The sequence below is a fragment of the Nicotiana tabacum genome, chromosome 24 (assembly GCF_000715075.1).
Source record: "Nicotiana tabacum cultivar K326 chromosome 24, ASM71507v2, whole genome shotgun sequence".
Taxonomy (NCBI): domain Eukaryota; kingdom Viridiplantae; phylum Streptophyta; class Magnoliopsida; order Solanales; family Solanaceae; genus Nicotiana; species Nicotiana tabacum.
Genome location: NC_134103.1, coordinates 38,263,801 through 38,275,074, shown reverse-complemented (window position 1 = coordinate 38,275,074; position 11,274 = coordinate 38,263,801). Strand labels below are relative to the sequence as shown.

Genomic DNA, 11,274 nt, shown 5'->3' with positions numbered 1-11,274 from the left:
TAAAGGTATGGATGAAGTTGAGAAGAAAGAGGTCAAACATTCATCTGTTAATTTATAATTTTAGTTTTGGGGTGGAAGAGAGAGAGAAAGTATGGAAGATTAGAGTCTAATACATTATTTTGTATCAAATTGGTAATTTATATATGGACTTATAATTAAGTTAAAATCTCAATAGTGAGAGTAAATAGGTTTTTAAAATTAGTATAGATAAGTAAAAATCTCGAAAAAAATTAAAATAGAAGTGAGCCTTTAATATGGGATAAGGGGTGGGAAAAAAATTAAATTATATACAAAGTGGGCCAAATCGGGTAAGAAGGTCAATATAGGTCAAATTTAGCTGGGATATTGGCCCAACTGATCAAGAAAGTAATTTATCTAACTACGTATATGTCTTTTTTCAAGAAAATCAGTAAGAATAATTCAAAAAATGTATACATTTTAAGTTGTAACTGAACTAAAAGATTATTTCTAGCAGAAAAATCATTCCCATTTAAAAATTATGATGGAATTATAAGTATTATTTTTAATAAAAGGTTTTGGGTTCGAACCTTATATTTTCGAATGTAGAAATTGTTGTGAATTCAAATTGTATGGGAGTCATTTTTCGGTGAGAAAACGATAGAGTCCGGCCGCCTTGTCTGACCGTTGTAGGTGTTACAGTAAATGGCCCATACACCCATTAGGCATTACCTTCCAAAATTAGCTTAAATCCCACCCACTATTTGTGCACCCCATAATTTAATATCACTCCTATTTCCTATTAATTGAGATGCTAAAGCATTTTCTTATCCTAAATAAATAGTTAAAGAATTTTATTATATTGGTCAAATCCAAAGAGAAAAAATACTGAATTTTGTTTTTCACGCCTTCTGTCCTCAAATGGAACCCCTATGACTTGTAAAGTACCAGCTGCCTTTTATTGACAAAACAAAAGAGAATGTTATATATACTATATTCTTTGGCACCATCATATTTCTCAATCATTGCATCTACAAAAATTCTGTTTTTACACTTAATTGAAGGAGAAAAGACCAATCGGATATGGAGAGAAAGTTAATTGATGGGAAATTAGAGAATACTGATTCCACTTCTGAGCTGATTAAGCAATCTGCTGATGAAATTTCTCATTTGGCTATCGATATTGGAGGTAAATTGCTGGGTTTATTTGCTCTTTTTTCTTCTGACATCTTTATTTCTTTGTTAATTTATTAATTTTGCCTTTTACTTTTATGTTTTTTTTGGTTTGGGAATTCGAAAATGTTAGTGTCTTTTCTGTTTGCTTTGTAGAGTTATGTTGGCATTGCTTTCTTATTGGTTCAATAGAATTTTAGAAAAAAATGAAAAAGATAAAAAGGAGAAGAAAATATCAATTCCTTTTTTCTACTGAAAGTCATTACTTCAGTAATTCAGTTATAAACTCATTAACGTGGGGTTGAATTAGATGGTAGAGTAATTGGTTCATAGGTTAATTGCTTAATGGCATTTGACTAGAGTTGCAAAATGAACCAAGTTAGTACTAGAATTTGCTGCATTCTTGACCTCCTAAGAAACAAGCTTAGTATTTTGATAAGTTGAACTGTTATCTAGTTTTAGAAGTCACCTGACCTCATAAGAACCATAGTTATCATCACGCGGATGAATTGAATTTACGAACTTACATGTGGTTTGCAAATTATGTAAGTCTAGGTTGTACTGGAAAAATATAAAGACATATATGGTCTTTTCCATGATTGAACTCTGCCAATGGGAGGAGTACATTTTACTTGGTTTTAGTGGCATTCAAGGGTGTGGCCTAGTAGTTAATGTAGTGAGTGGAACCTTGGAGACCGGGGTTTGAATCCCGAGACAAAAAAACATGGTGATTTCTTCGGCCCAAGCCTTGGTGGATAGAGTTACCCTGTGTTGGTGGGAGGTAGCTGGCAACCCAGTGGAATTGTCGAAGTGCAAACGAGCCGACCCGGATGTCACTGTCATTAAAAAAGAGCTTGGTTTTAGTGGACATAGACAGAGAAGATGGATAGGTTGGTGTATTTGAACATCCAGAAACTTCAGCAATATTTCTCCAAGATTTCAGCTGCATAGTACATGAATTTATATAACGCTGCTGGGCGCTGGCTCAATTGCTTGTTGCTGATTTCATAATGAGATGAACTCACAACTTCTTTTGTTAGTGTTAAAACATAACTAAGTAGATAAAGCTCTCCTCTCTCTAATAGTATAAGCATTAGACCAAGGAGTCACACAATGCAATATGTATTAGATAAAAATTGATCAGTATCTCCAATGTGCGTAGTCAGATAAAGAAGAAGCTTTATGGGATTTTGCTGGCTTTAAGAATGTTTCTGTTAACAACCAATATTTTGAGGACCAAATAGAAATGCTAAATGAAAGGACCTTCTCCTTTTGCAGGCTCCCTCATCAAGATTGTATACTTTTCAACCAACAGTAAGTGCAGCACAAATGATGAGGCACCAACATTACCAAAAGAAAGACAGGAAGTTCCCAATGGAGACCTTAACCATCACATTCTTAGTGGCAGACTTCATTTCGTGAAGTTCGAGACTAGCAAGATTGAGGACTGCATAAACTTTTTGTCTTCCAAGAAACTTCAACAGTGCGGTAGGTTTTCTTGTGGTGCTTACACCCTAGATGTAACTATTTTTCTGGGGTGACTTCTTTGATTACAAATTGGCATGCATGTAAACTTATAGGGGGCTTGATTATGAAGAAGAATTTTTTTGATAAGTGAGGAGAATTTATCGTTTCACCTTTGGCTATAAGTAATTTTTTTTTTTTTGATAGTGATAGTGGAAGAACAATATTAAGTAATTGCTAAGTTAACGTGGCACAGAAAACATTAGTACAAAATTTAAACTTTGGATGGTAAAAACAATTTGAATTCTTGAAAGTGAAGTGTACAGAATAGTACTTCCTCCATTACACTAACCGTATTCGGAGCATACAAACATTTTAGTAATGATAGAAAATATGATTTATATGTCGTTGCAGTTAAGTTTTTAAGGTATCTTGGTCACTTTAGGAATCATATGCCCAGTTTAAGAGAACTTCGCTTTAGAGTTTATCTTCACAGGTTCTTATACGTCTTTTTATTAGGTTGTATTATGCCATGCCCTTCCTAAATCTTATAGATTTACAATGATTGCAGGTGCTCAATGTCATCATTCTCACACTGTTGACAAGATCAAGATTAAGGTAAAGGAGAATTTCAAAAGATGTTGGTTCTGTTTCCCACCTCTTTTTTTTTCTTTGCTCAATTTGGTGATTATAGGAGAGCCTTCCTAAAGTATTTCATAGGTTTCCGAAGAATTTTTATATCCTAAAACCTCATTGGGAAGAAATAATATCTGTGTCCACTGTGGGATGAAACGAGCTTTTGGAAGTTCAGAAAATCAACCACGGTTTTTCTGGAGAAGCTACTCAATGATAAGTACCGAGGAAGCTATTGCATTGCAGTCTTCTTATTGTTAGAATGTACTTTTCAAGTTAAAACTTCTTGAAAGTTATGTTTTTATAAAGACTTCTAAAGCAAAAGTTTCTCGCGTATAGACTGTTGATTGCCCATCATTTCCTTTTTCCTGCCTCTGTGCATCTTTTGACTCTTTTACTCAAAAGTAAAGAATGTGAATCGAAGAGCGGAAGTTAATTTTCAGAACTGTGCAAAGTAATATGTTAGTGTCCCGGCCATTTGTTTCCTTATATGGTCTTGGGCAATCCTCACATCATGAGTTAGCTTTTGGAGTTGAGTTAGGCCCAAGGTCCATTTCCTTATCATGGTATCAGAGCTAGGTCCACCCAATTCTTGTTTCATCCGATGTTGGGCCCCTATATTATATTGCCCACGCTCCAGATGTCTAGTACTAGGTGTGCAGGGGGTGTTAGTATCACACATCGGCTGGGTGGGAGGCCATTTGTTTTCTTATATGGTCTTGGACAATCGTCACCTTATGAGCTAGCTTTTGGGGTTGAGTTAGACGCAACGTCCAATTTCTTATCATTATATTTTCTTACATGGAACCATTAACCTCTAAAGTTTGGGAGTTAAACTGTTAAATGATAAAATCTGTTTACATCCTTCAACCAAAAATATAGTTACTAGTCATTTTCCTGTTCTATCTCTCAGTTGTTTCTACCTTCTTTTTTTTTGTATGAGTTTATAGATTCTATTGCACCAAAAAAGGTAGACTCTTAGAGTACAGGAAATATTTTGAGCGAAAAGGAGCAAAGAGGATGTATTGTTTCCTTCAAAATACATCCAGTCCTCTGCTAAACATTTTAGGCTTTATGCACTCCAGAGCTAGGGAAAGAAAAGCACGATGTTTGCAATTTGGAGGCTGTTAGTTCCATTTCATTCAAAAGCCCTTCCGTCTTTTCTCCAAATGGTCCACATCACAGAGTTAGGAAATTTTTTTCACCTTGTCTCTATTTCTTCTCTTGGACCCTTTTTGGCTCCAGAAAAGCTGTGACACATTGGAACATAAAGCACGAGCGATTATGTACAACCTTCCCTCTTTCTCTAAGTTACTGCCATTTTATAGCTTTCCATTTCACTATTCACACAAGATTTATTGCTTTGATAATTGTGGCACTCAAACTGCCCGTTGTGGAAATTCATTTCTCCATCTAGAAGATCTCGAACAAATGAATAAATAAATAAACAAATAAATAAATAAGCTCCCTCTGTAATATAACTTAAACATGTACATAAGGTGGTTTACATCTATCAATATGGTATTAGAGTAAGTAGAGTTCTTCAATTTGAGTCTCACCACCAATAAACAAAATAAAGCACGTGCTTGGCTAACAAAAAAAGAAGAGGTCACATGTGAGGGGCTTGATGAAGACCTGAAATAGATAAATAAAAATGTACTCCGCAGGAGCTCCTCACTTTGCTCCCTTGGTGACTCGAACCTGCAACCTCGGGGTTGGTGGTGGAGGGTTAAAATATTGCACAGAAACCTTTGCATGTATAACAAGTTTCTGAAAACACATTAATCAGGACTGGTAAATGTCCCTCTGCCCGTGACTGGAACATAGTATCTTTTATAGACACCCATGGTACCAGTGCTGTAGTAGAATTTTTTTCTCACAATATTTATAGTAAATTTATATGGTGAAATGCTAAAGTTGAAAACACCGTGTAACCTTTTGATGAGTTTTATTCTTGAACAGGCAACAGGTGGTGGAGCTTTCAAGTTTGCCGATCTATTCAAAGAAAAACTTGGCATAACTCTGGACAAGGTAGAGGAAATGGAGTCTCTTGTTGCTGGAGCAAACTTTTTGCTTAAGGTGGGTTTTTTGTAGCAGAAATCAGTATTTGGTTAGTACTTTTTTCTTCAGATATTTAAGTCTAGGCACATGAAATCCTTTCTAAAAATATTTCGTATTTTTCTCTTCTGCCAATCTTCAGCTTGGTTTATCTACTTACTCTGAATTAGTCCTGGACAGTATTTCTGGTTCCAGGAATACATATGTACTTTTTATTAATTTCTTGCTTAGGGATATGATTGTGTGTGTATAGCCAAATTTACTGGGTGTATATATATTTATCATGATTCTCTGTAATACTACATAGCGAGACCAGTCCAAAAATTTACAGCTAGAAAGTACAAATAAACAGACAAGAGTGGGTTGCTCTAGTGGTAAACATCCTCCACTTCCAACCAAGAAGTTGTGAGTTCGAGTCACCCCAAGAGCAAGGTGGATAGTTCTTGGAGGGAGGGAGCCGAGGGTCTATCGGAAACAGCCTCTCTACCCCAGGGTAGAGGTAAGGTCTGCGTACACACTACCCTCCCCAGACCCCACTAGTGGGATTATACTCGGTAGTTGTTGTTGTTGTTGAGTACAAGTAGCATATGGAATACTTTTTGCTTGCTTGATATGGTTCATTTCGATAATTTAAGGTAAATAGAGTACTTGGTACTTGTTTTAAGGACAAAGAAATCTCTTACTTTATTGGGTCTTGAACATGAGACCAAGACGTCTACAGGACTCAACACTCACGAGTGAGGCTAAGATCTCATCGGCAACAGAAATCTTTCTCCATTGCATACAATTTCCTGCTCTTTTCTAAGTTTGCCTAAACAGTATAACATAGCAGCTCATTTGACATATTCCTCTTTCTCTTCTGTGAGTAGGCTGTCAACCATGAAGCTTATACGTATATTGGAGGTCGAAAGGAATACATGCAGATTGATCAGAATGACTTATATCCTTACCTCCTTGTCAACATTGGATCTGGGGTTAGCATGATAAAGGTAAGCTTCACAGATTAGATTTCTTCAATTCGACATAAATGCTAATTAACACTGATCTTAATGGTTAGGACCTGCAAGGACAATATAAAAAGTTGAGTTTACCTAAGCTCTCCTTATCCTATTTCCCACATGATTTAGGTGACATTCCATGAGCTTCATACTGGTCCTCTGATTTCCAACATGCAGTACCAAGTTGGTGCATTTTATTGCTTTTGTTATACCATGCAGGACAAGAAGTTAATCTCCTGCATAGTAGTTAGCAGACAATCTATAAATTAGAAAATTAATACCTAAAACCCCTATGTTATTATTTTCTTTGTTACTTTGGTCCATTGGAATAAGGATTTTACCTTACTTTTTTTCATCTGTGAATACCCACCTTCGGAAATGTTATTGTCCAACTAACTTTGATGTCAGCAAGATAACATTGGTAGACTACTTATTCATTTGGCAGGCATGTATAAATGATCTTGCCCAAGAATTTGACAAGACTCATTAAGCAGGCTCTGCATTGGGCTACTAAATGAATTTCAGAAGTACTGATAGTTTAGGTTTCATAGTCATCTAGGGCTGGTGGGCTTTGATGGGTTGTTAGATGCAGAACGATATAGAAGAACTAGAACAGTAGTATAAGGCCCTGAAGTAAGAAGATTTTATACTTCATAGTATTTTCTACATGAGTAATACACACTTGTGAAGTGAGTTGCTGGAAACCTTATCCGACTGAAGCCAAGAGTCAAGAAGCTTTTATAAATCATAACTTCTTTTATATATCTCCATTATAGAATGAAGAGATACAATCTTAATTTTATCAAGTCCAAAGTGATATGTGCAATTAATTATGAATTTTATGCATTTTGGCACTTCATAGACGACTCCCTCTTTGTTATATCAATATTTTGTGTTTAAGCCTTTTTTAGGTAGATGGAGATGAAAAATTTCAGAGAGTTAGCGGAACTAGCGTTGGTGGCGGCACTTTCTGGGGCCTAGGAAAACTTTTGACTAAATGCAAAAGGTTATTTTCATTTCTGTTAAGTATATGATTTTCAATTAGTCACTTTGTTTCTTTCTGCAGAATTTTCTTATGTGTTTGTATTGCAGTTTTGATGAGTTGCTGGAATTGAGCCATGAGGGAAACAACAGAGTGATAGACATGCTTGTTGGAGATATTTATGGGGGAATGGACTATGCAAAGGTATAAACTTTGTTGTGTAATGTATTTCCTTCTTTTCATTTGGATAAGTTGCAGTTTAAACTATTCAAAGGTCTAATATGTCACATCTTGGATATAGAAGAGTCTAGATGAGTAATGGAAGGAATATGTGGAGTAGAATAAGGAGTTGGACCTCAAACTTCAAATCCAGGTTGAGCAATTTTTGTCCCAACTTACAATTTGTGTCCATCACATCAGGCTCAATCCGCTATGTTTGTCTATAAAGGTTCTCTTATTATATCAAGTTAGGTGAAAGTAAATTCGTTTTTGATCATACAAGAAAAGGGGATGATACTAGTAAGAGTGAACTCTGCTTGTGCCATCTCATGGCTTGAAGTGTGAACAACAAACAAAAGATAAGTCCAGTCGACCGCCCCCTTTAGCCTCCTTTCCTCTTCGTTCTGCGTCTCCTTTTTGTTCACCTTCCTCCAATCTACTTTCTGTTTCTCTCCACATATGCTCTGCCAAAATTAGACCTTTATGCAGGTGAATTTAAGGCTAGCTTGGTACAGTTTTCAAATTCATGGTCTTCTTGTGTTATTCTGTGTATATACTTTTTTTTCCAGTTGGACAAATTTCATCCTCCCGAGTGCATTTTTTTGTCTTGTATTTTCTTGCTAATAAAGGAGAGCCTTGGAGCAACGGTAAAATTGTCTCCTTGTGACCTATAGGACTCGGGTTCGAGCCATGGAATCAGCCATTGATACTGCATCACGGTAGGCTGCCTACATTGGGGTGCGGCCTTTCTCCGGACCCTACGTGAACATGAGATGCTTCGTGCACCGGGCAGCCTTTTTTTTATATATATTTTCTTGCTGATGCTACAAAACAATCTGTGGGCTTCTTGTATACTGAAATACTTATTTCGTCCTCAAAATATGGGCGGAGTCACAATTACGTTCCCACTTCTCTAAATGTTCTTTTTAGTTTCCCTGTCGATACTAGGACCCAAAAAAAGTTTCCAGCCTTGATGTTCGCTTTGGACCAATGCCGGACCCAATTCGAGAGCATTTCTCTGGTATTGCTTGATATATATGCACCTAACCTTTACAAGGTGGGAATTTGGAGAAAAGCCGTTGAGGAAAAGGGTCTAAACTACCGCTCTACTATACGAAATATCTTAATTTTATCCTCTGTTATACTTTGAGGCCATTCATACCCTTTTCATTAGCAAGTCATTTCAGTTGTTAGTTGTTATAGATGAACTCCTTAACTTGACAACGAACTAGCAACATTTCTGCTGTTGGATGTTGGCCAAGTAATTGAAATCTATCATAAGAAGGAGTTGATGAATTTTGTAAATTTGGTTCCCATATGTTCAGTTGTTCTAAATGCTCTATTCAAATACCAGAAGCTTCATAATATTCAGGGTGATTAAGAATTTAATGATACATGACAGATCGGCCTTGCATCAACAGCCATTGCCTCTAGCTTCGGTAAGCCGGTCTCAGAAAACAGAGAGCTCGAAGACTACAAACCAGAAGACATCGCCCGGTCCCTTTTAAGAATGATCTCAAATAACATCGGACAGGTAATTATGTGGGTCATGAAGTTTCTCTCAGCAGCATCTATAGATACATCACAATGTAGTTGTTTCCTGACTGAGAATAATAATTGTATTCTCCAATCAAATGGAAACACCTGTCCTTCATGATCTATTCCTTTGGGAATATTTCTAATTCACAGGAGCAACAGACTGTAGTTTAATACTGTTCCCATTCGATATGTTTTGCTTACCATTCTCCTCTCTCATAAGGATACAAATAAAGAATTGAAATAAAACATAGGAGAAGGGCAGATAGATAATCCATCCATTACTTATTGGATATCTCGTATTGCACAACATTTTATCGTAACATGTCATAAGTTGTCAAAATGGCATTAATATTGGAAGATACTAAAATCTGATATGACTTCTGCGCTTGTCTTTATTCTTTTATTTGCTAGAAACTCTTAGGTGGTGTTACAGACGTGCATCTGCTACTCTGCTCAATGAAGTTGTACTTCCTTTTTTAATTTTAAGATGCTCTCTTCTGTCATGAAAACATTTTAGTATAGTCGTCTTCATTATAAGAATTTCTTTTATTTAAGTGGATGCTCTCTTCTGTCATGAAAACATTTCGCTATAGTGGTCTTCATTATGAGTTTTTTAATTTTATATAAGTGGCACCGAGTTGGTCTAAGGTTTATTCTGTTAGTTATGTTGCTTTAAAGTGATGCTTTGCTGAATTAGAATGGCAAACTTGAACACCTGAATTAGTTGAGAAGTATGAGTTAGTAATCAGCTCTCATGAAAAGGAAGAAATATAGGGCCTCTCCTTCCTATAATGTAGTTGTTAAATTGTAAAAAAATCATTTTCTTATTGTTGCTGACTTTATTCTTCAATTGGTTTTGCTTTCCTAGATTGCATACTTGAATGCTCTTCGTTTTGGGCTCAAGCGCATTATTTTGGGAGGTTTCTTCATCCGTGACCATGCTTATACAATGGACACAATTTCCGTTGCAGTTGATTTCTGGTAATTGCTATATCCACTTATACCCAGAAAATTGGTATTTTCCTTACTACCAAGTTACCAACCAACTCTAAGAAAATATAGCTCCCATATATTTTTTTTTCTTTTGAATAACATCAGTTTCTTAGTGATGAATTGGTGTGTGCTTTCTAGGATATACATTGATCGGTTAGCATACTCTTTTAGCGTAATAGATAAATAATGCTTGCTGGTTGCTGCTAAAAAGTAGTTTATTGTCGCAATTATTACCGACTTCTTCTCTCCTCAATTGAAGTTAGTAAATTTGCTCAATGTGCAGGTCGAAGGGTGAGGCAAAAGCAATGTTCTTGCGGCATGAGGGGTTTCTTGGAGCTCTAGGAGCTTTCATGAATTATAAAGATGGAAATGCTGATTTGATGCCCCTTCAGTTAGTTGAGCAAACTCCTAAGAGTTCAAGTTGCATAGTAGATAGGATTCATAACTCTACGCGCGTGCACGAAAATGAAAGTGGTGCCATAGATTGTAGATTGCGAGTTAGTAGCTCATTTAAAATTTATGATGAGGTCAAAAGGTGTTGACCTAAAACATCTAATGTACCAAAAGAAAAGAAAATTGCTGTTGTTTCTTGTCCTGATCTAGGTAACAAATTTCAGGTTTATATATGTGCATATATGTATTTGTGCTTCAATAGGGAATGAAATTTGATATCCCTCCGTTTTCTAACCTTGAGTCGTGGAAAAGTGAGAATTGTTATTTTTTTGTTTGTTTTTAAATGAGAAATGTTATTTAGAGTAGTTAAGCAGCTTTTGATTCAACTCTTTTCATCTTAGGTCTCAAACAAACATATTCTTCATGAATCCTGTACTAAGTTTGATAAATAATTATATATGTTCATTAAACTTATCATATTCCAGTGAGAATATTATGTTCAAGTGAGATTCTACATTACTACTAAATGTTCAAAAGGGAATCATGATGGCAGGCAGGCTTCTTATTGCCTCAGTTTTAAAGGAGCAGTAATTCATTAAGTAAAACAAGTGTATACAAGCTCGCTTGGTAATTAATTTCGGAATTAAATAAATTTTAGATGAGTTTATCACATGTTTGGTTAGAATAAAATCGCGGTATAACTAGTTATCCCGGAATTGTAGTGTTATTTTTATTCCTATGAGAGGATGAGATAACTAATCCCGAGATAATTATAATTGCTTTGGCTTGAAACTAACAGAAAATCTAAAAGGGATTAATGAACCCGACCCAACCCTCTAACCCAGTTGTCTAAGCAACCCAAAT

General features: G+C 35.9%; 1 protein-coding gene across 1 annotated transcript; it reads left to right on the top strand.

Moving 5' to 3' along the window:
* Nucleotides 1–701: 701 nt before the first annotated feature.
* Nucleotides 702–10,884, top strand: LOC107829046 (pantothenate kinase 1). Its single transcript, XM_016656464.2, has 10 exons — nucleotides 702–1,147; nucleotides 2,410–2,619; nucleotides 3,167–3,213; nucleotides 5,191–5,307; nucleotides 6,156–6,275; nucleotides 7,196–7,290; nucleotides 7,377–7,470; nucleotides 8,888–9,019; nucleotides 9,893–10,005; nucleotides 10,301–10,884. Exons 1-10 carry the CDS (start codon nucleotides 1,042–1,044, stop codon nucleotides 10,557–10,559), a joined length of 1,293 nt encoding a protein of 430 aa, XP_016511950.1. The 5' UTR covers nucleotides 702–1,041; the 3' UTR covers nucleotides 10,560–10,884.
* The last annotated feature ends 390 nt before the right edge of the window (nucleotides 10,885–11,274 follow it).